General features: G+C 43.0%; 1 protein-coding gene across 1 annotated transcript in view; it reads right to left on the bottom strand.

Moving 5' to 3' along the window:
* Positions 1–24,924, bottom strand: part of CRHR2 (corticotropin releasing hormone receptor 2) — a gene marked incomplete at its 3' end in the record, with an annotated part of 152,012 nt that overhangs the window by 12,375 nt on the left and 114,713 nt on the right. The window contains exons 6-9 of the mRNA XM_081345633.1: positions 12,394–12,511; positions 11,346–11,499; positions 10,440–10,500; positions 4,289–4,361 (exon numbers count right to left, since the gene is read on the bottom strand). Coding sequence (XP_081201759.1) covers positions 4,289–4,361; positions 10,440–10,500; positions 11,346–11,499; positions 12,394–12,511 — 406 coding nt within the window. The remainder of the gene's footprint in view (positions 1–4,288; positions 4,362–10,439; positions 10,501–11,345; positions 11,500–12,393; positions 12,512–24,924) is intronic.

The following is a 24,924-nucleotide window of genomic DNA, read 5'->3' as shown; positions in this document are numbered from 1 at the left end:
CTGCCTTGAAGAAACAGGAGAGGAAGAATATTGATTCCTTTGAACTTTGGGGTTGGAGAAGATCCCCAAGCAGTGATTCTCAATTTCAGCAACTTTAAGGGGTGTGGACTTCAATTCCCAGAATTCCCAAAGCAGCTGTGCTTACAACCATCACAACATCCCCATGGCAATGCCATCAAAATTTGGACATTTGGCATCTGGCATGTATTTACGATGACTGCAGTGTCCTAGGTTGTCATTTGCAGCCTTTCCTGGGCAGCTTCTGACAAGAAACGTCAATGTGGGAATCCAGATTTGCTTAACAATGGCACGATTCACTGAACAACGCAATAGTTCACTTAACAATATGGCAAAAATGGTTCCAAAATTTGGATGCAACTCACTTAACAACTGCCTTGTTTCCCAACGGTAATTCCAAACCCAACTGTGGTTGTAAGTCAACGACTCTCTGTATCTTTGTTTGTATTTCATTCGTAATATGGCAAAATGGAGTAATTAAACTGGGTGGGTGAAATTAAGAAGAGCATAAAGACAAGGTCAACTTTGCATGAAGCCATCTTCACGTTACAGAACGGTGTGTTTTTGGAGCGCCAGTATGTCACTTAACTCAAGGATTTCAATTCAGTTCAGAATAGAAGCTGAAGGGACCTTGGAGGTCTTCTAGTCCAACCCCCTGCTCAAGGCAAATGGCTGTCTACTCTCCTCTTAAAAACTTCCAGTGTTGGAGCAGCCACAACTTCTGGAGGCAGGTTGTTTCACTGGTTAATTGCTCTAACTTCAGGAAGTTTTTCCTTAGCTCTAGGTTGCTTCTCTCCTTGACTAGTTTCCATTCCTTGCTTCTTGTCCTGCCTTCAGGTGCTTTGGAGAACAGCTTGACTGCCTCTTCTTTGGGGCACTCCTCAAATACTGGAATACTGTAGTTGGCATATAGGATGAGGGTGGAGCTTTATTCTCCAAGCTTATGGGTTGGTTTCCAAACAGTTCGTTAGCAGGCTAGGTAACATCTTCAGCAGAGTTTAGGGAATGTCAGTGTTGGAGTTCTTCTGCTTATAAGGGCTTTGAGTGGTCAGTAGGTCATGGGAGGGTTACATTAGGTGAGGGAATGGGTCAGGGGTGGGTCATGTTAGACCCTCACCTGACTTGACCCACACCTGACCCCTCCAGAAAACCCATCACTAGACCATCACAAGACCCTCACCTGACATGATCGACACCTGACCCCTCCTACAAAACCCATCACAAGATCCTTACCTGATGTGACCCACCCATGACCCCCCCACAAAACCCATCACTAGACCCATCACTAGTCACATCACATGACCCTCACCTGACCCCCCCCAAACACAGCACAAGAACCTCACCTGATGTGAACCACACCTGACGTGAACCACAAATGACCCCCCAAAACCCATCACTAGACCCATCACAAGACCCTCACCTGATGTGACCCACACCTGACGTGACCCACACCTGACCACCCCTACAAAATCCATCACAACATCCTCACCTGACATAACCCACACCTGACCCCCAAAACCCATCACTAGACCATCACAAGACCCTCACCTGATGTGACCCACACTTGACGTGACCCACACCTGACCCCCCAAAACCCATCACTAGACCCATCACAAGACCCTCACCTGACGTGACCCACATCTGACGTGACCCACACCTGACCCCTCCAGAAAACCCATCACTAGACCCATCACAAGACCCTCACCTGACGTGACCCACACCTGACCCCTCCAGAAAACCCATCACTAGACCATCACAAGACCCTCACCTGACGTGATCGACACTTGACCCCCCCTACAAAACCCATCACAAGATCCTTACCTGATGTGACCCACCCATGACCCCCACACAAAACCCATCACTAGTCACATCACATGACCCTTACCTGATCCCCCCCCCCAAACACAGCACAAGACCCTCACCTGACATGACCCTCTCATCACAAGACCCACTGAACACACGAAGCCCTTGTGGGCAGGAAAAGACTGACGTCCCTTAAAGTCTGCTGAAGACCCCACCTAGCCTGGTACCGAAACGTTTGGAAACCAGCCCACAAGCTGGGAGAAATAAAACTTCGCACTAACCCTGGAATTCTGCTCTCATGTCAGCCCTAGTCCTCCTTCTTTACAACTGTCCTCCTTCTTCTGCTCTCCCTTTCCCACAATCCATCTGCGAGGTGAGCATTCTGGGATTTATCCGGAAAAAAGCTTCCTTTTCCAAAACAGCCGCCCCATCCAACTGCAGAGCCTCACAAACTCTGCAGCCAGGCTGGTGCACCCTCATTTGCAAACAGCTCTTCCTCTGGTGTTTTGCCTGCAGTTTGAACCGCCAAGGATTCATACAAGGAAAGGAGACAAAGGGAATTGGATCTCTTGTGTCATTCCAAGCTGAACGTTGTTGTTTTCTTCCCTTATTATTTTTTCTTATTCCTTCTCTAAGGAGTCCTGCCAAATTTCACTAACATGCCAATTAAATAAAGGTAAAGGTAAAGGTTCCCCCACACATGCGTGCTAGTCGTTTCCGACTCTAGGGGCCGGTGCTCATCTCCGTTTCAAAGCCGAAGAGCCAGCGCTTGTCCGAGGACGTCTCCGTGGTCATGTGGCCGGCATGACTAGACGCCAAAGGCGCACGGAACGCTGTTACCTTCCCACCGTAGTGGTCCCTATTTTTCTACTTGCATTTTTACGTGCTTTCGAACTGCTAGGTTGGCAGAAGCTGGGACGAGTAACAGGCGCTCACTCTGTTACGCGGCACTCGGGATTCGATCCGCCAAACTGCCGACCTTCCGATCGACAAGCTCAGCGTCCTAACCCACTGAGCCACCGCGTCCCTTCGCCAATTAAATATTCTCAGTCTTATGGAAGCGTTGACCTGTGCTCGCAGCCAATCTCCCAGACTGCCAGTTTTTAATATACAGTGAAATTAAAAAACAAGAACCCACAGCAACAGGAAAACGGTGCATAGACAGATGGATGACTTCACACCTTTTAACAGGGTTATTTGAGATCAGCTAGCAGGCCGTGGAGGCATCCTGCTCAAATATTTATTCTTGGGGAAAATACCTCACAGTATCGGTTTACAAAAGTCATCTAATTTTTCCCCCCTCTTGATTGTTTGTGGGCCTTTCCTTTAAGCCGGGGCACCACTTGATTTCAATCAACAGTGCTAATTGAAGAACCACGATCCAGACCTGGATAGGTCAGAAGAAAATGCTAATCTTCTTTCAAAAGCAGAGAAAAAAGGCTTTGCGGTTTGACTCGGGGTTAGAAGCCCAGACTATAAAAACGTGGCATGATAACAGAATGTTTTCAATAAAAATGAAGTATAAGCAAGAAAAAGATGATTGGGGGGGGGGGGACATCAACAAGCACTTCACACACACGAAGAAGGAAGTTGGGAGAAACTTGGAGAGACAAAGGGACCCTGTCATTTTCTAGGTGAATTTTTTTGGGTCAGGAGAGGAAAAGCAAAGCAAAAAAAAAAAAAAAAAGCCAATAGAATCCTGGGTTGCATTAATCGAGAGATAGAATCAAGATCGTGTGAAGTGTTAATACTATTTTATAATGCCTTGGTAAGGCCACACTTGCAATACGTCATTCAATTTGGTTGCCATATTATAAAAAAGATGTTGAGACTCTAGAAATGGTGCAGAGAAGAGCAACAAAGCTAATTAGGGGGCTGGAGACTAAAACATATGAACAGTTGCAGGAATTGGGTATGTCTAGTCTAGTGAAGGGACGTGGTGGCTCAGTGGGTTAGGACGCTGAGCTTGTCGATCAGAAGGTCGGCAGTTTGGCGGGTCAAATCCCGAGTGCCGCGTAACAGAGTGAGCGCCTGTTACTCGTCCCAGTTTCTGCCAACCTAGCAGTTCGAAAGCACGTAAAAATGCAAGTAGAAAAATAGGGACCACTACGGTGGGAAGGTCACAGCGTTCTGTGCGCCTTTGGCGTCTAGTCATGCCGGCCACATGACCACGGAGACGTCCTCGGACAAGCGCTGGCTCTTCGGCTTTGAAACGGAGATGAGCACCGGCCCCTAGAGTCGGAAATGACTAGCACGCATGTGCGGGGGAACCTTTACCTTTTACCTTTAGTCTAGTAAAAAGAAGGAATAGGTAGATATCCATACCAGTCTCCCAATATCTCAGGGGCTGCCACAAAGAAGAGGGGAGATCAAGCTATTCTCCAAAGCACCTGAAGGCAGGACAAGAAGCGACGGATGGAAATTCCGCAAAATGGCTTAACAAAAATTTCAGCGCTAAATATCTTACCAGCAGAACAAGAATCACTGGTCCTTGATAGATGTAATCTATATATTTCCCCGGTTCTTTTCCAAACCAGCACCTGCAAATAGAACCATTTATTAAGGCAATATAGGGAGAATGAAAAACAGCAAAGGGGAGAGACAAATTGACGAAAGAAGAGATGAGACAGAGGACAAGCTTTAGAGAGTTGTGGCTGAGTGGAGCGGATGAAATGACGAAAAAGAGAAAAATATAGGAAGCAGTGAATAAGCTAGGATATTTGGTGAGCCCGGGAGAAACATACTGAATGCTACCGATTTAAATTCTATTCAGTTTATTTGTCTTTTCTTCTGTCTGCTTCAAATTTCTTTGATTTGCTATTTCTTTCTTCTTTTATTATCCTTTCTGTTAAGCTGCTAGCCCTAAGAAGAAAGAGTATGATGGATACACACACACACACACACGGGTAGTCCTTGAGTTAGGACCGTAATTGAATCTATATATATATATATGGATAATCCTTGACTTATGACCGTAATTGAATCTGGAATTAGGATCTAAGTCATGTTAAACGGGTCATTTTAATTTTAGTTTTAATCTTAATTTTAACTGGGGTTTTACTTATGCAGGGATGAATATAATTTTTTTAATCTGTTTTTAACTTTTGTATCTCTGTTTTTTAATCACCCTGTAAACCGCCCTGAGTCCTTCGGGAAAGGGCGGTATATAAATGTAATTTTGTTGTTAGCTGCGAAGTCGTGTCCGACCCATCGCGACCCTATGGACAATGTTCCTCCAGGCCTTCCTTTCCTCTACCATCTTCTGGAGTCCATTTAAGCTCACGCCTACTGCTTCAGTGACTCCATCCAGCCACCTCATTCTCTGTCGTCCCCTTCTTCTATTGCCCTCAATCTTTCCCAGCATTAGGCTCTTCTCCAGTGAGTCCTTCCTTCTTATCAGGTGGCCAAAGTATTTGAGTTTCAATTTCAGGATCTGGCCTTCTAAAGAGCAGTCAGGATTGATCTCCTCTAGGACTGACCGGTTTGATCGCCTTGCAGTCCAAGGGACTCGCAGGAGTCTTCTCCAGCACCATAGTTCAAAGGCCTCAATTCTTTGGCGCTCAGCCTTTCTTATGGTCCAACTTTCACTGCCATACATTGCAACTGGGAAGACCATAGCCTTGACTATACGCACTTTTGTTGACAGGGTGATGTCTCTGCTTTTTAGTGTGCTGTCTAGATTTGCCATGGCTTTCCTCCCCAGGAGCAAGCGTCTTTTAATTTCTTGGCTACAGTCCCCATCTGCAGTGATCTTGGAGCCCAGGAAAATAAAATCTGTCACTACCTCCATTTCTTCCCCATCTATTTGCCAGGAATTGAGAGGGCCGGATGCCATGATCTTGGTTTTCTTAATGTTAAGTTTCAACCCAAGTTTTGCACTCTCCTTCTTCACCCGCAACAAGAGGCTCTTTAGTTCTTCTTCACTTTCTGCCATTAGAGTGGTATCATCTGCGTATCTTAGGTTGTTGATATTTCTTCCGGCAATCTTAATTCCAACTTTTGATTCATCTAACCCTGCCTTTCTCATGATGTGCTCTGCATATAAGTTAAATAGGCAGGGCGACAGTATACAGCCTTGCCGGACTCCTTTCCCAATTTTGAACCAATCAGTGGTTCCGTGTCCAGTTCTCACTGTTGCTTCTTGGCCCGCATATAGGTTTCTCAAGAGACAAATAAGATGGTCTGGTACTCCCATCTCTTTAAGAACTTGCCACAGTTTGTTATGATCCACACAATCAAAGGCTTTAGCATAGTCAATGAAGCAGAAGTAGATGTTTTTCTGGAACTCCCTAGCTTTCTCCATGATCCAGCGTATGTTGGCAATTTGATCTCTAGTTCCTCTGCCTCTTCGAAATCCGGCCTGTACTTCTGGTAGTTCTCGATCCACATACTGCTGAAGTCTAGCTTGTAGGATTTTAAGCATGACTTTACTAGCATGAGAAATGAGTGCAATGGTGCGATAGTTTGAACATTCTTTGGCACTGCCTTTCTTTGGAATTGGAATGTAAACTGATCTTTTCCAATCCTGTGGCCACTGTTGAGTTTTCCAAATTTGCTGGCAAATTGAGTGTAGCACTTTTACTGCATTGTCTTTTAAGATTTTGAATAGCTCAGCTGGAATACTGTCACCTCCACTAGCTTTGTTGTTGCTCAGCTTTTCTAAGGCCCACTTCACTTCACATTCTAGGATGTCTGGCTCGAGGTCAGTGACCACCTCATTGTGATTATCAGGGACATTAAGCTCATTCTTGTATAGTTCTTCTGTGTAATTTTGCCACCTCTTCTTAATCTCTTCTGCCTCTGTTAGGTCCCTGCCATTTTGGTCCTTTATCATGCCCATTTTTGCATTAAACCTTCCCTTCATCTCTCCAATTTTTTTGAAAAGATCTCTGGTCCTCCCTATTCTATTGTTTTCTTCTATTTCTTTGCACTGTTCATTTAAGAAGGCATTCTTATCTCTTCTAGCTATTCTCTGGAATTCTGCATTCAATTGGGCGTATCTTTCTTTTTCTCCCTTGCCTTTCGCTTCCCTCCTTTTCTCAGCTATTTGCAAAGCTTCCTCAGACAGCCATTTTGCTTTCTTGCATTTCTTTTTCTTTGGGATGGTTTTGGTTGCTACCTGTTGTACAATGTCGCGAACCTCTGTCCATAGTTCTTCAGGCACTCTGTCTATCAGATCTAATTCCTTAAATCTATTTGTCACCTCTACTGTATATTCAACAGGGATATGATTTAATTCATACCTCAGTGGCCTAGTGCTTTTCCCTACTTTCTTCAGTTTAAGCCTAAACTTTGCAAGGAGAAGCTCATGGTCTGAGCCACAGTCAGCTCCTGGTCTTGTTTTTACTGACTGTATAGAGCTTCTCCATCTTTGGCTGCAGAGCATATAGTCAATCTGATTTCTGTGTTGACCGTCTGGTGATGTCCATGTGTAAAGCCGTCTCTTGGGTTGTTGGAAAAGAGTGTTTGCTATGACCATTGTATTCTCTTGACAGAATTCTATCAGCCTGTGCCCTGCTTCATTTTGCATTCCAAGGCCAAACTTGCCTGTTATTCCGGTTATCTTTTGGCTTCCTACTTTAGCATTCCAATCCCCCATGATGATAAGAATATCATTTTTTGGTGTTAGTTCTATAAGTTGCTGTAGAGCTTCATAGAACTGGTCAATTTCATCCTCTTCAGCACTGGTGGTTGGGGCATAGACTTGGACTACTGTGATATTGAATGGTTTGCCTTGGATTCGAACTGAGATCATTCTGTCATTTTGAGGATTGTATCCCAGTATTGCTTTTCCTACTCTTTTATTGACTATGAAGGCTACTCCATTTCTTCTGAGGGATTCTTGCCCGCAGTAGTATACCTGATGGTCATCTGAATTAAATTCACCCATTCCTGTCCATTTTAGTTCGCTGATACCTAAGATGTCGATGTTCAGTCTTGTCATCTCTTGTTTGACCACGTCCAGCTTTCCTTGATTCATGGATCTTACATTCCAGGTTCCTATGGAGAAAAAATCTTTACAGCATCGGACTTTCCTTTCACCACCAGACACATCCACAGCTGAGTGTCCTTTCGGCTTTGGCCCAGTCGCTTCATTCTTTCTGGCGCTACTAGTACTAGCCCTCTGCTCTTCCCCAGTAGCATATTGGACGCCTTCCGACCTGAGGGGCTCATCTTCCAGCGTCATATCGTTTTGCCTTTTGGTACTGTCCATAGGGTTTTCATGGCAAAGATACTGGAGTGGGTTGCCATTTCCTTCTCCAGTGGATCACGTTTTGTCAGAACTCTCTGCCATGACCTGTCCGTCTTGGGTGGCCCTGCACGGCATAGCTCATAGCTTCATTGAATTACGCAAGCCCCTTCGCCACGACAAGGCATAAATGTAATAAATAATAATAAATAATAATAATTCTGTAACTGACCCAATTTTGCAAACTTTTTTGGATCGGTCATCAAACTAAGGCCAAGGTTGTTAAGTGAACCCATTTTCCACAATAAATGGCTTTTCTGGCAAAATCATAAATCACGTTCATGTGAGCGGTGACGTGGTCAAAATTCAGACGCTTGGCAATTGACTCCTATTTACGACGGTCACAGTGTCCCAGGGTCGCGTGATTCCCTTTGGCGACCTTTCGACAAGCAAAGTCGATGGGGAAGCCAGATTCACTTAGCAACAGTTTGACTAATTTAACAGCTGCAGTGATTCACTTAACAACCGTGGCAAGAAAGGTTGTAAAATGGGGCGGACTCTCACAACAAATGTTTCACTTAGCAACAGAAATTTTGGGCTCAGTTGTGGCCGTAAGCCGAGGACTAGCTGTATAAACCCCTGTATAAATGACTGGACAGCCATTTGTCTGAAATGGTATAGGGTTTCCTGCCTGAGCAGGGGGTTGGACTAGATGACCTCCAAGGTCCCTTCCAACTTCTTCTTCTTCTTCTTCTTCTTCTTCTTCTTCTTCTTCTTCTTCTTCTTCTTCTTCTTCTTCTTCTTCTTCTTCTTCTTCTTCTTCTTCTTCTTCTTCTTATTATTATTATTATTATTATTATTATTATTATTATTATTATATATCAAATAAAAGATCAGGACGTTGCGATCCTTTAGGAACGTTTCTCAGTTATGCCTTTGCAAATGCTTGGGATCTGTTTTGCTTTTCAGCTTAATTATGCAAATGAGACGGATGGACGGTCTCTTTTAGCCAGCCTCTACTTTGCTTCCGTCCCTTACCTCCATTGCTGCTTTTATGGCACCTCACAGAATCCAAGGCACCCTGCCCACCATTTTTTCACTCTGATCCTCAGGAAACTCTGAAGAGGCAGGAACGGAGGAGTGCGTATCTATAGACACCATGTTTGGCCTCCTCCCTGCCTCCTTTCTCTTGAAGCTCAGAGCATCCTCAAGCGAACGCTGGAAGGATGAAGGAGGCTTTGCTTTCACGGTGCCTTGCATGGAAGAAGCCTCGTTTTGAGCCTAACTTTCTCTTTCTTTCTTTTTTTTCTCTTTCTTTTTTCTCTTTCCTCCCTTCCTCCCTTTCTCTTTCTCTATCTTTTTCCTCTTTCTTTCTCTTTCCTTTCTTTCTTTCCTTTATCTTTTTTATTTCTCCTTCCTTCCTTCCTCTTTCCTTCCTTTCTCTATCCTTTTTCTTTCTGTTCTTTTCTTTCCTTTCTTTCTCTATCTCTCCTTCCTTCCTTTTTATATCTTTTTCCTTCCTTCCTTTTTCTTTCTTTTCTTTCCTCCCTCTCTTTCTTTTTCTTTCCTTCCTCTTTCTCTTTCCTTCCTTCCTTCCTCTCTTTACTTTTTTTCTTTCTTTCATTTATCTCCTTCCTTCCTTCCTTCCTTCCTTCCTTCCTTCCTTCCTTCCTTCCTTCCTCCCTTTCTTTCTTTCTTTCTTTGCTTCTTTCTTTCTTCTTTCTTTCTTTCTTTCTTTCTTTCTTTCTTTCTTTCTTTCTTTCTTTCTTTCTTTCTTTCTTTCTTTCTTTCTTTCTCTTTTTCTCCTCCTCCTACTCTCTGTCTTCTCCATCTTCCTCTTATCTTCTTCTCTCCTTTCCTCCCTCCCTCCCTCCCTTAAAATTGTTCCTTGCACTTAATAACTGTTGTAGCGTCCCCTGATCAGAATTCACGTGTTGGCAATTGCCATGTATTTATTGCAGCTGTAACATCTGGGGTCACTTGGTTGCCATTTGCGACCCTACCAGCTGGCTTCTGACAAGCAACGTAAATTAATTTATGGACTATATGATTCACTTAACAATTTCAAGGATTTGTTTAACAGCCCTGGCTAAAAAAGGTCACAGAATGAGTTTTTACTCCTTAACAACGCCTTCCTTAGCCATGAAAATTCTGCTCATAAATTAAGGATTACTTGCCTGAAGCATTCTTGGCTCAGTCTGAATTCATTGTATATTTTTCCTGTTCCACATTTCTCCCGGGATCTTGAGGCATCCGTGAAGCCCTCTGAGACCACAAGAGTGTTTTCCCCACCCCCACCCCCCAAAAAATCTGTAATTTTGAAAAGGGATACTCTGGCCTCGGTCATTATCCAGATGCAAAGCTCATTTTTGCTGAACTTGCTGCTTGCAGAAAAACAGGGAATGGACTGGATCATTTTTATACTTACTGCTCATTTTCATAATAAAGCTTGCAGACAGCCCAGGCGATGATAATGGGGCAAGGAATACCTACAGGAAAAGAAATCAGAAGTTCTAAGAAGCTCCTTCAAAACTTGGGGCAAAAGGGAGCGGGAACCGCCACAGATTCACCACTATGGTGGGACCATTTCAGAAGCCTGAAGGAGCAGAAAGGAGCTACATCAAAAGATTTGCTTTCCTAAAAATACTAGGAACAGTTTAGGTTTTATAGATCCTTTTAGATATTTGCTTCAATCTATCCATTCCTTCATAAAATCTTTGCTGTGCATCTGCCTAAATCCATCCACTCATGAAAACATTCCTTTTTTTTCTTCCTCCCTCCCTATTCTCTCCCTTCCTTCCTTCCTCCCTCCTTCCCTCTTTCCCTCCCTCCTTCCTTCCATCCCTCTCTCCTTTCCTCCCTCCCTCCCTCCATTCCTTTCTCCCTCTCTCCCTTTCCTTCCTTCCTTCCTATCTTTCTCCCTCCTTCCCTCCCTCTCCCCCTTCCTTCCTTCCTTCCTTCCTTCCTTCCTTCCTTCCTTCCTTCCTTCCTTCCTTCCTTCCTTCCTTCCTTCCTTCCTTCCATCCTTCCTTCCTTCCTTCCTTCCTTCCTTCCCTCCCTCCCTCGATATTGCTAGACCACAACAGTTTTTGAGACGCCCCCTCTGACCTCCGTAAAGAAAGAAGCTGAGATGCGGAACCAGCCCCCCTACCACCTCTCTGCCTGGTTGTCACCCTGACTCATCAAGCAGGATTTCCTGCTTGAGCTGCTAGGGGTTGGACTAGAAGACCTCCAAGGTCCCTTCCCTGTTCTGCCCTTTTGTAATTTTGTAAATTTCTGAGGAGGGGCCTGGTTAAGAGTGAAGGTCCCCAGGTTGTGCTTCCGGATTGCTCACACCAGCCGATGAAGAGAAAAGTCCACTTCCTCAGCTTGTCCGTCGAGTAGGTCATCACGATGGCCGTGTGGAGGTAGCAGCCTTCCACAAACATCCAGAAGAAATTGGTCACCACAAAGTAGTTGAAGATGGTGGTGATGCAGCGACACCAAAGCTGTTGAGGAGACACACATTTTACTCCACTTGTATCACACGGCGTCTGTGCTTGTACAGGTAGTCCTTCACTTATGGCCACAACTGTGCCCAAAGTTTCTGTTGCTAAGCAAGACATTGGTTAAGTGAGTCTTGCCCCCACTTTACGACCTTTTTTTGCCACACTTGTTAAGGGAATCCCTGCAGGATTATTAAGTGAGCAATGGGGTTGTTTAAGTGAATCTGGCTTCCCCATTGACTTTGCTTGTCAGAAGCTTGCAAAAGGGGATGACGTGATCCCAGGGACACTGCAACCGTCGTAAGTATGAGTCAGTTGCCATATGTCTAAATTTTGACCACGGGGGATGCCACAATGGTCGTGTGAAAAATGGTCCTAAGTCCCTTTTTTCAGTACTGCTGTAACTTTGAATGGTCACTAAATGAATTACTGTAAGTCGAGGACTATCTGTACTCATTCAGTGATCTGCAGTTTTCTTTTGCACTTCAATTTTGACTGATTTAGAAAGTGCTAGGGACAACATAAGGCAACTACAGGTATAACACTTGTTTTATGACCACAATTTGATCAGAATTTTCATTCGTCAGCAAGCGGGTTGTTAAGTGACTCATGGGGTCGTTAAGCGAATCCAACTTCCCCCAATGACTGGGGGGAGGTCACAAAGGATGATCACATGACCCCAGGATGCTGCAACCATCATAAATACATGCAGGTTGCTAAGCAACCGAATTCTGGTCACCTGACCATGGGGAGGCTGCAATGGTCGTAACTGTGAGGAGCGGTCGGAAGTCACTTTTTCCAGTGCCATTTTAACTTTGAACGGTTGCTAAATAAACGGTTGTAAGTCAAGGACTGCCTGTATCTGAATTTCTGCCATATCTCTTGAGGACGTAGTACCTCATTGCTCTCGTGAATATTGTGGTCAATTGTCTGCAGCACAAACCACATCATGTTCCTCAGGATGAACGTCGTGATCAAGTTCCAATGGATAATGTTGCGGAGGCATCGGATACTCCTAAAAATGGCAAATATATATTGGTCATCTGAGCGTGCTCTATGCCATCTTGAAGCATGCAATCAAGAAAATGGCCATCACCAGGAGAAAATTCTTCCTCTATCAACTCCAGAAAAATTTCTTTTACTCCAGAGGGCTTGGACTGTGCACTTCGATCCCATTCTTTATTCTTAAGGAGATAAAACATCTCACAGAAGATGTTTTGATGTCTTAACACAAGGGTGTCAAACTCAATTTCATCGAGGGCCGCATGGGCATTGCGGTTGCCCTCAGGGGGCTGGGTGGGTGTGGCCTGGGTGGGTGTGGCCTACTGGGTGGGCGTGGCTAGAGTGCGTATGGCCTACTGGGTGGGCGTGGCCAGCTCTACATCATTCGCATCAAGGGTGCCTATGGGGGCCTGGGCAGGAGTGGGACAGATCTGAGGGTCTCTGGCAGAAGGAGCCTCTCTGGGCCAGGGCCAAGGCAGTGGGGGCCGTTCCCTCACTGTTTCCAGGATGGCTTCGCGGGCCGGATGAAACCACTTTGCGGGCCGGATCCGGCCCCCGGGCCTTGTGTTTGACATGTCTGTCTTAACAGAATAATAAGAGTCTGAAGGGACCTTGGAGGTCTTCTAGTCCAGGTCTTCTAGTCCAGCCCCCAGGAGACACTTGACTATCCCATCTCAGAGAAGTGACTGTCCAGTCTCTTCTTAAAGACCTCCAGTGTTGGAGCACCCATAAGAGCCTTGGTGGAGCAGTGGGCTAATGCCTCCTTAAGTAACACCAGCTGCCTGCAATTAGTGCAGGTTCGAGTCCCACCAGGCTCAAGGTTGACTCAGCCTTCCATCCTTCCCAGGTAGGTAAAATGAGGACCCAGATTGTTGGGGGCAATTAAGTTGACTTTGTAATAATGCCGCTTGGGGTGTGTGTGAAAGCCCTAATAAGCAGGCATATCCATAGAATGAAGGCTACTGCTAAGCTTGTAAGCCGCCCTGAGTCTTCGGAGAAGGGCGGGATATAAATGGAATTAAATTTTTTTAAAAAAATAACTTCTGGAGGCAAGGAGTTCCACTGGTTAATTGTCCTCACTGTTAGGAAGTTTCTCCTTAATTCCAGGCTGCTTCTCTCCTTGATTAGTTTTCATCCATTGCTACTTGACCTGCCTTCTGGTGCTTTGGAGAATAGTTTGACCACCTCTTTTTTGTGGCAGCCCCTCAAATAGTGGAAGACTGCTATCATGCCACCGCTAGTCCTTCTTTTCATTAAACTATACCCAGTTCCTGCAACTGTTCTTCACAGGGTTTAGTTTTCAGTCCCCTAATGTTGCTCTTCTCTGTACTCTTTATACTGTAGAATCTCAACACTTTTTTATCTTTTTCTTTTGTTTAAACTTTTTTTTCCCCAACAAAGGAGGCAAACATTCCTTCTATCCTGCCATCTCCAGAAGACTGAATCTTTAGATCCACTCCAGCACTGACAGAGTATTTTAGAACAAAAATTTATGTTGCAATGAAAATAAAAAGGCAAACGCTTAGCTTATGTGTATCACAGCAAGCGGCATATTGTGACTGATATGATCATGGGGATTCCAAAATTGTATTCTAATGATGTTTTCAACATTTCTCCGGCAATACAAATCGTTCTGAACACTGCCGGTGGCTTGGGAAGCAGATTTTAAAACAGGTTTATAAATACAACAGCACTCTTAAGACCCAAAGCTGCAAAGCCAAAGTGAAATCAGCTATCTTCATTGCTCTTGGTTGAGAATAAATAATACACGCACAATCTAAAAGGATGAGAGAGAGACAAATAAGCACTAATCGTTAATGAAAGTTAACGAAAAATAAGTGATACATGCAAAATCAAAAGGGACAAGAAGGAGATAGAAAACAATTAAGATAAACTCCAGACACTAATGCAGTTTGGAAAAAGGGCAGACAAAAGCAACTAGGAGGATTAAAGGCCTGGAGACTAAAACATAGGAAGAATGGTTGCAGGAATTGGGTATAGCTAATTGGAGAGAAGGAGGACTAGGGGTATGATATGATAGCAGCGTTCCAGTATCTCAGGGGCTGCCCCAAAGAAGAGGGAGTCAAGCTATTCTCCAAAGCACCTGAAGGCAGGAGAAGAAGCAACGGATGGAAACTAACCAAAGAGAGAAGCAACCTAGAACTAAGGAGAAATTTCCTGATTGAACAATTAACCAGTGGAACAACCTGCCTCCAGATGTTGTGAGTGCTCCAACACTGGAGGCTTTCAAGAACAGATTGGACAACTATTTACGGTTGTTAAAAGGGTTTCCTGCCCAAGCGGAGGGAGATTGGACTAGAAGACCTCCAAGGTCCCTTCCAATTCAATTCTGACGGATTGATTAAAATTACGTTTCCCAAGATTCAGGTATAAATTCCTTCCATGTATTGTATTTCAGATTTCTGCAAATTCTACGTTTCGTAGCCTGCTTGTTATACTGAATGTTTCTCTGCCTTAGCATCTTTTAAGATGTGTGAACTTTAATTCTGAGAATTCTCTAGTTGGCTGGATATTAAAAGAAACTGCTTGGAGCGGAATGAAAAAAAAAAGTCATGTTACAGAATGCCAAAGAAATCTTGTAGTTATCTCAATAGGAAAAAAAAGGCTTAGTGGGATGAAATAATAATAATAATAATAATAATAATAATAATAATAATAATAATAATAATAATAATGATGATGATGATGATGATGATGATGATGATGATGATGATGATGTAGTTGGAAGGGACCTTGGAGGCCATCTAGTCCAACCCCCTGCTCAGGCAGGAAACCCTATACCATTTCAGACAAATGGCTGTCCAGTCTCTTCTTAAAAACTTCCAGCGTTGGAGCATTCACAGCTTCCGAAGGCAGGTTGTTAATGATAATAATAATAATAATAATAATAATAATAATAATAATAATAATAATAATAATAATAATAATAATAATAATAATAATTTGGAAGGGACCTTGGAGGTCATCTAGTCCAACCCCCTGCTCAGGCAGGAAACCCTATACCATTTCAGACAAATGGCTGTCCAGTCTCTTCTTAAAAACTTCCAGTGTTGGAGCATTCACAGCTTTTGGAGGCAGGTTGTTCCACTGATTAATTGTCCTAACTCTCAGGAAATTTCTCCTTAGTTCACACATTCAACAACCAAAAACAAAATATGGGTAGCCTTGACTTACAACAGTTTGTTTAGGGACTGTTCAAAGTTACAATGGCACTGAAAAAGTGACTTATGACTGTTTTCCACAGTTATGACCATTGCAGCATCCCCAGGGTCATGTGATCAAAATTCAGACGCTTGGCAACAGATTCGTATTTATGACGGTTGCAGTGTCCCAGGGTCATGTGATCCCCTTTTGCGACTTTCTTACAAGCAAAATCAAAGAGGAAGCCAAATTCACTTAACAACTGTGTCACTAGCTTAACAGCTGCAGGGATTCATTTAACAACTGTGGCAAAATAAGTCATAAAATGAGGCAAAGCTCACTTAATACTGTACTGCTGAGCCACAGAAACCTGGGGCTCAATTATGGTCGTAAGCTGAGGACCACCTGTACAGTCTGTATCACTTTAATAAATAAGTAAACACAAATAAAATAAATATTGAAGAGGAATTTTGGAAGGACAAACCCAAGCTGGAAATTTTTCAGACAATTCCATTTTCTTCCCTAAGGGTGATATGAAGCATAATAGCAACCAGCATTTGCTAATAAATGGTTCTACATTCAGGCAAATTTTATGCATTCTCTTTTTTGGCAGTGAAGAATTAGGTAACAGAGTTTCACATATGTTCCACAATTTCGCCCAGGTTCGCCTGGTGCGCCAGTTGTGGCCCTATCTAGACCGGGATGCCCTGTGCACGGTCACTCATGCGCTCGTGATCTCTCGTCTGGACTACTGCAATGCTCTCTACATGGGGCTTCCCTTGAAGATCACTCGGAGGCTTCAGCTGGTACAGAATGCAGCCGCGAGAGTTGTCTTGGGAGTTTCCCCGGTACTCCCATGTTACACCTTTGCTCCGCGAGCTGCATTGGTTGCCGGTTGTCTTCCGGGTGAGATTCAAGGTTTTGGTAATGGTTTTTAAGGCCCTACATGGCATGGGTCCGGAGTACCTCGGGGACCACCTGCTGCCGGCGTCAACTTCCCTCCGCCGTGTGCGTTCCCACAGAGAGGGCCTCCTCAGGGTGCCTCCGGTCAGGGAATGTCGGCTGGTGGCCCCCAGGGGGAGGGCCTTCTCTGTGGGCGCTCCGGCTTTATGGAATCAGCTGCCGGTCGAGCTCCGGACGGCACCGGATCTTCGCTCATTCCGGCGCGGGTTAAAGACCCATTTATTCGAACAAGCTGGCCTGGCCTGATGGGGATATGTTGGGGTTTTAATGGGGATTTTTAATGGGGATTTTTATATTGTATATTGTTACCAACTGTTTTAACTGGGCTATTATTTAATTCTTTTTTAATTTTTGTATCTTGTATTTTTTATGTATGCCCTGTTCACCGCCCTGAGTCCTTCGGGAGAAGGGCGGTATACAAATACAATAAAACTAAACTAAACTAAACTAAATTTGACAAGTTCTTGATTTTGAGATTCAAACCCCAGAATTCCCTAGAAGTGGGGATCATACCGGTTGGGGGATTCTGGGAGTTGAAGTCCCAACATAAGAAGTTATGGAATAGTTACTAAATTTAAGACATTTTGAAATTAATAGAAAATAAGAATGTTATACTGTATTATTAATTAGTTGATGTAAGATGGTGAGAAATAGAATATATTCAAATAGATAAGACGTGTATCTTGAATATTAGATTTTGTGATGAATTGGGATAAAGGGAACAAAAATTGTGATTTAATTTTCGCGGCTAGACTTAATTTAATTTAATTTTAATTTTAAATTGGATTGTTTTTAAATTTTGCCTTGTAAACCGCCCTGAGTCCTTTGGGAATAGGGCGGTATATAAACCGAATGAATGAATGAATAAATAAATAAATAAATAAATAAATAAATAAATAAATAAATAAATAAATAAATAAATAACTGTGGTCATTTAAAGCTTGGAAAGTATAAATACTAAATGTTAAATTTAAATATTAATGGGAAACTAAAAATTGGGGAAAAAACTAACTAGGACATTGATAGTCTATAAAGATTGAATGTTAAAATAATTAGGATATGTATAAACTAAAAATTATTGATAAATGTAAGAAAGTAATTGATATAATAAGAATTGTATCAGACAGTAAACACTAAGGGGAAAACAAGAGGAAATATTTAATGTAATAGTTTGAGACTTGTACTAAAGATATTTGTATTGAATTATCGATTAACTCAGCCACCACATTGCTTTTTAAATATTTAAATGTAAAACTAAAAAATCAATCAAACTTTTTTTAAAAAAAGTTATGGAAGGGAAGGAATGAAGAAGGCTAGTACAAAGCGTTCATGACTTATAACAGTTTAGTGACTGTTTGAAGTTCTAACAGCACTGAAAAAGGTGACTTTCACATTTAAGACCGTTGCAGCATCCCTGTGATCATGTGATCTGTTTTCAGACGCTTGTCAACTGGATCATATTTATGATGGTTGCAGTGTCCCAGGGTCACGCGATCTCCTTTTGTGACTTTCTGACAAGCAAAGTCAATGGGGAAGCCAGATTCACTTAACAGCCGTGTTACTAACTTATCAGCTGCAGTGATTCACTTAACAACTGTGGCAAGAACAGTCATAAAATGAGGCAAAGCTCATTTAACAAATGTTCCGCTTAGGAACAGAAACTTTGGCTCATAAATCAAGGACTACTTGTATAAATGTCAGGAGTGTGGATAATGGAACTTAATCCTACAGGAAATTATTCTCGTGATACAGAACAGATGTTGTCTTTGCTATTATTAAATGTGGGTGGATAATGAGAAAAAAAATCAGCTCAGCTTTAGTTCTGCCTGTGTTTCTCCAAAGAAACATGCAATTCCTTGTAATTTCAGCACAGTTATTATAACAAGGAAAAGATAGCATTAAATTTGATGCAGCTTTGTAGCCAAAAAGCAGCTATGCTAAGATTTGACACATCCTGTATGTGCACAAATCTGACATTTGACACATATATGCACGTAAGTATGATATGCTCTTAAAGGAAAACAGCTGGTGTGGTGATACAGGTAGTCCCCAATTTACAACCGCTCATTTGAAGTTACAACAGCACTGAAAAAAGTGACTTTTGACCATTTTTCACTCTTATGACCGTTGAAACATCCCTATGGTCACATGATCGAAATTTGAATGCTTGGTTAAGTGAACAATCTCTATGGCTAAACAAGTTGTTAAATGAATCTTGCCCCATTTTGCAACCTTTCCTAGCAAAGTAGTTAAGTGAATCACTGTGGTTTGCCAACGCTGCTAACATTGGATGAAATGTAGCCATCTTTTTCCTTTCGCTTTTAGAGTTAGATGATGCTGGGAGGGGTGTGTGTGAATGAGAGTTCAGCTAGACATAGCAACACTAAATTTAGCATGAGAATCAAGGTTACTGAACTCAGAGCTGATAAAGAATGGGCGGGCTGGAGAGCTGGAGAGGAAGCCCGTGCTTCAAGCTAATTGGGGAATGTGATTTATGACTGTTAATTGGAAGAGGAAATTGTGCTTTGATACTAGGTGCCCTGGGGAGGGGAATTCAGATTTTGTCTTCAATTATCAACTTTCAGGGACTGGACTCGAATTTTCATATTCACAGGCACCTACCAGCATGAAGTCTGTGCTGCAAGCTGGCTGGCTATAGACTGTGGCCTTTGGCAATATCACTGTTCTTATTATAGCTGGTCCTTCAAAACTTGGTGAACAGTGGGCAAAATATATTCTCTTTGCAGCTTTGTTGTTTGCAGTTACTATATTTTTTGCTATTATGGCCTATTTTTACACCTATGTTGATCCAGCTGAAGTTGAAGCACAGTTTGCAGAAGATGAGAAAAAAGAAAGAAAAAGAACAACTGGAAAAAGAAAAACATACGTATGAAAATGAAGTTGGATCAGGTCTACAAACTAAGAGGTGAAAATATGTTTGAAATCAGAATAAGAATGTAAATTAACATGCCGCACCTGAAGTTTGAGATTCATAAGGGACGAGCTGGATAAGCTGTCTTATTGAACAGGAATGAGTAATGAGTACCACAAAATGAATACCCATGCCTGTGGCTGAAGATTAAGAGATCAGTTCTCGTGTGAAGAACAGAGGTTTTTATTTTCTTAATTATTTTTTTATTAGTTATTTTATTTTTATTATTATTTTATTATTATTTTATTAGTTATTTTATTTTCTTATTTAGATAATATCTGAATACAGTTGTACTTGGCCATTGTGAAAAGACATTCAGAGTGTTATTTTTATACAGAACTACTTTAATTTTACATGGAAGAAGGTAAAAAAAGAGCCTTGGTGGCGCAGTGGGCTAATGCCTCCTTAAGTAACACCAGCTGCCTGCAATTAGCGCAGGTTCGAGTCCCACCAGGCTCAAGGTTGACTCAGCCTTCCATCCTTCCGAGGTAGGTAAAATGAGGACCCAGATTGTTGGGGGACAATTAAGCTGACTTTGTAATAATGCCGCTTGGGGTGTGTGTGAAAGCCCTAATAAGCAGGCATATACATAGAATGAAGGCTATTGCTAAGCACATTGATTTGTGCTTCTTAGATTGTAAGCCACCCTGAGTCTTCGGAGAAGGGCGGTATGTAAATGGGATTTTTAAAAAAAATGCTCATAGCAAATAGACATTTATGTCTCCTGCTATACATAGGCCCAATGATTTGCAAGTGTTTTTTTATGTAAGTGCCAATATTATGCTTCTCGAATAAAAGATTCTTTAAGGTAAACAATGCCTCAAAGTTCTTTTAAAGAGTTTCATCTGCTGGAACCATGACACAGTTGTTAAGTTAGTAAACCTGGTTGTTAAATGAATCTGGCTTCCCCACTGACTTTGCTTGTCAGGTCAGAAAAAGGAAATCACATGACCCCAGGGCATTGCAACTGTCATAAATATGAGTCAGTTGCCAAGTGTCCAAATTTTGATTATGTGACCATGGGGATGGTGCAACGGTCATAAGTGTGAAAAACGGTCATAAGTCACTTCTTTCAGTGCCATTGTAACTTCAAACAATCCCTAATTTTTTTTATTTTTTTTATTAATTTTATTTGTATACCGCCCTTCTCCCGAAGGACTCAAGGCGGTGAACAGGGCAATACATATTAAAAAACAAGATACAAAAATTAAAAAATGATTAAACAAATGCCCATGAATAAGTTAACACACATTAAAATAGATTAAAACAGGTTAATAAAACCCAACCCCATCCCATCAGGCCAGGCCAACTTGTTCAAAAAGGTAGGCTTTGAGATCGCGCCGGAAGGAGCGGAGGTCAGGCGCCATCCGGAGCTCGACCGGAAGATGGTTCCATAAGTCCGGCGCGCCCACAGAGAACGCCCTCCCCCTGGGGGCCACCAATCGACATTCTTTGACCGGTGGCACCCTGAGGAGGCCCTCTCTGTGGGAGCGTACTGGGCGGAGGGAAGTTGACGCCGGCCGCAGGTGCTCCCCAAGGTATTCCGGACCCATGCCATGTAAGGACTTAAAGACCATAACCAAAACCTTGAATCTCACCCGGAAGACAACTGGAAGCCAATGCAGCTCGTGGAGCAGAGGTGTAACATGGGAGTGTCGGGAAACTCCCAACACAACTCTCGTGGCTGCATTCTGTACCAGCTGGAGCCTCCGAGAGGTCTTCAAGGGTAGCCCCATGTAGAGAGCGTTGCAGTAGTCCAGACGAGAGGTCACAAGGGCGTGAGTGACCGTACGTAAGGCATCCCGGGTTGCAAATGAAGGGTTGTAAGTCATGAACTGCCCACCAGGCTGGCTTTTGCAATTGACTGATGGTGAATTTGTTAGCGATCTTGATGATCAAATGGTGCTCTAATTGTTTTGCAGCCAAGAAGCCTATTAATTATTTTTTTGTCTATTTCCTATTTTTGGCAGACAAAGGCCTTACGATGGAGAACGCTGAGCCTTCTCACAAATGTGAGCCACAGCAATTAAAAAATGGACACTGGCAACAAAAATGAACTTGCAGCTAAGTGAAATTCTAGTGTTCATGCAATCTAGTGTTATCCATCATTCCATCCAGTCGGTATTTAGGCACCGATTAAAAACAAACTCGTACGTTTTCAAAATCCTTCCTAAAACATGCAGGTAGTCCCTTTATGACCACAATTGAGCCCAACATTTCTGTTGCTAAATGAGACATCTCTTAAGTGAATTTCCACCTGTTTTATGACCTTTCTTGCCACAGATATTAAGTGAATCCCTACAGTTCTTAACTTAGTAAAACGGTTGTTAAGTGAATCTGGCTTCCCCCATTGACTTTGCTTGTCAGTAGATCGCAAAAGGGGATCATATAATCCCAGGACACTGCGACCGTCATAAATATGAGTCAGTTGCCAAGCATCTGAATTTTGATGACATGACCATTGGGGATGCTGCAACGGTTGTAAGTTAATTATTTCAATATCGTTGTAACTTCAAATGGTCACTAAATGAACTGTTGTAAGATGAGAACTATTTGTCTTTTCTTATTTGCAATGGGTCGCAGAAAACAGTGAGACACACATACTTACATCTTCTCACTCAAAAAACAGGCAGTCCTCAACTTATGGCCATAACTGAGAGCAAAATTTCCATTGCTAAGTAAGGTGGTTGTTAATAAGTCACTCCTGATTTTACCTTTTTCTGCCATGGTTGTTAAGTGAATCACTGCAGTTGTTAAGTGGACCATTCAGTCATTAAGTGAATCTGTTCTCCCCCATTGTCTTAGCTTGTTGGAAGCAAACAAATGGCAATCTTATGATGCCAATACGTTTCAACATGTTCTAAATACAAGCCAGTTGTCAAATATTCAAATTTTGATTATGTGGTCTGTGGTGGTGCTGTGGATGCGGTTATAAGTACGAGGACTAGTTTTTCTTTGTTGTAATATCATACAACTGCTAAATAAACGGTTGTAAGCTGAGGTCTATTTCATTTATTCTAAACAATGGCAAACTGACTTTGCCTTGAATGCACTGAGATGAAGCTCCATTAAAACTGACTTTTGCCTGACCTCAAATTTAGATGTTTTGACCTTCTTCCTGTTTGTATGCCTCAAGACTTTGGTTAAGTGGCTAGATCTCATTAAGAACTATGAATCATTTGTTCCCCCACTCTTCTTAATCATGGTTAATAACTCTACCTCTTGGCTGCTGAATTTCCTCCTACATTGTTTTCTGCAATTTCCTTTGTTCGCATTGCCTTATTTATTTAAAATGTACCTACAGCACAATATTGGATCACAGAACGCTGTAAGGAACAAAGTCCGGCAAAATAAAAAAAAGTGCTAAATGCACAATTTAAAATAAAGGTGTTTTTTTCTTGTTTGCAAGAGATGTTAAATTTCTTAACAGTCCAAGGGCTAAACTTTGCTGTTGGATGAGAAAAAATATGCATCTTTGATACAAAACACCTCTGAAGGGTTGGCAGTGTTGATGCTTATTTAGTTATTATTCCCTACCTGATAAATATTCATTAATCTTGCAATTGTGAAGCATCTGCTTTTAAGCTTACAAGCTTGATGCACAGATGATGCCAGTAATTCTATGAAGAATTATTGATGAACTAAAAGCCCATTACTGATACAAGCATATCAACTCCAGAACAACTCAGGACATAAAGAAAACGGTCAGGTTTTGATTTTCAAAATGTACACCTAATTTTTTTAAAAAGAGTGGAAAAATGAAATTGCCAAGCTAGAAAAATGAATGGTGCATTTGAGAAGAAGAGGCACTTTACTTACTTCCCCCCCCCCCCCACTAAATTGGAGAGAAGACATGATTACAAAAAAAAATCTCATTTATAAACCGGGAAACTGTTTGGTCTAGTGGTGAAGGTACCAAGCTAGAAATCAGGAGACTGTGAATTCTAATCCTGCGTTAAGCATGAAAGTCAGCTGGGTGACTTTGGGCCAATCACCAGGAGATGATGTGTTCTAGTCCCGCCTTAGGCATGAAAAACAGCTGGGTGTGACTTTGGGCCTATCACCAGGAGATGGTAAGTTCTAGTCCTGCTTTAGACATACAAGCCAGCTGGGTATGACTTTGGGCCTATCACCAGGAGACGGTGAGTTCTAGTCCCGCCTTAGGCATGAAAGCCAGCTGGGTGTGACTTTGGGCCTATCACCAGGAGACGGTGAGTTCTAGTCTCGCCTTAGGCATGAAAGCCAGCTGGGTGTGACTTTGGGCCTATCACCAGGAGACGGTAAGTTCTAGTCCTGCTTTAGACATGCAAGCCAGCTGGGTATGACTTTGGGCCAATCACCAGGAGACGGTGAGTTCTAGTCCCGCCTTAGGCATGAAAGCCAGCTGGGTGTGACTTTGGGCCTATCACCAGGAGACGGTGAGTTCTAGTCTCGCCTTAGGCATGAAAGCCAGCTGGGTGTGACTTTGGGCCTATCACCAGGAGACGGTAAGTTCTAGTCCTGCTTTAGACATGCAAGCCAGCTGGGTATGACTTTGGGCCAATCACCAGGAGACGGTGAGTTCTAGTCTCGCCTTAGGCATGAAAGCCAGCTGGGTGTGACTTTGGGCCTATCACCAGGAGACGGTAAGTTCTAGTCCTGCTTTAGATATGCAAGCCAGCTGGGTATGACTTTGGGCCTATCACCAGGAGACGGTGAGTTCTAGTCCCGCCTTAGGCATGAAAGCCAGCTGGGTGTGACTTTGGGCCTATCACCAGGAAACGGTGAGTTCTAGTCTCGCCTTAGGCATGAAAGCCAGCTGGGTGTGACTTTGGGCCTATCACCAGGAAACGGTGAGTTCTAGTCTCGCCTTAGGCATGAAAGCCAGCTGGGTGTGACTTTGGGCCTATCACCAGGAGACGGTAAATTCTAGTCCTGCTTTAGACATGCAAGCCAGCTGGGTATGACTTTGGGCCAATCACCAGGAGACGGTGAGTTCTAGTCCCGCCTTAGGCATGAAAGCCAGCTGGGTGTGACTTTGGGCCTATCACCAGGAGACGGTGAGTTCTAGTCTCGCCTTAGGCATGAAAGCCAGCTGGGTGTGACTTTGGGCCTATCACCAGGAGACGGTAAGTTCTAGTCCTGCTTTAGACATGCAAGCCAGCTGGGTATGACTTTGGGCCAATCACCAGGAGACGGTGAGTTCTAGTCTCGCCTTAGGCATGAAAGCCAGCTGGGTGTGACTTTGGGCCTATCACCAGGAGACGGTAAGTTCTAGTCCTGCTTTAGATATGCAAGCCAGCTGGGTATGACTTTGGGCCTATCACCAGGAGACGGTGAGTTCTAGTCCCGCTTTAGGCATGAAAGCCAGCTGGGTGTGACTTTGGGCC

The sequence above is a fragment of the Vipera berus genome (genome assembly GCF_964194415.1).
Source record: "Vipera berus genome assembly, chromosome: Z".
NCBI lineage: Eukaryota > Metazoa > Chordata > Lepidosauria > Squamata > Viperidae > Vipera > Vipera berus.
Note: the sequence above shows the minus strand (reverse complement) of the source record. Positions and strands in the feature narration are given on the sequence as shown.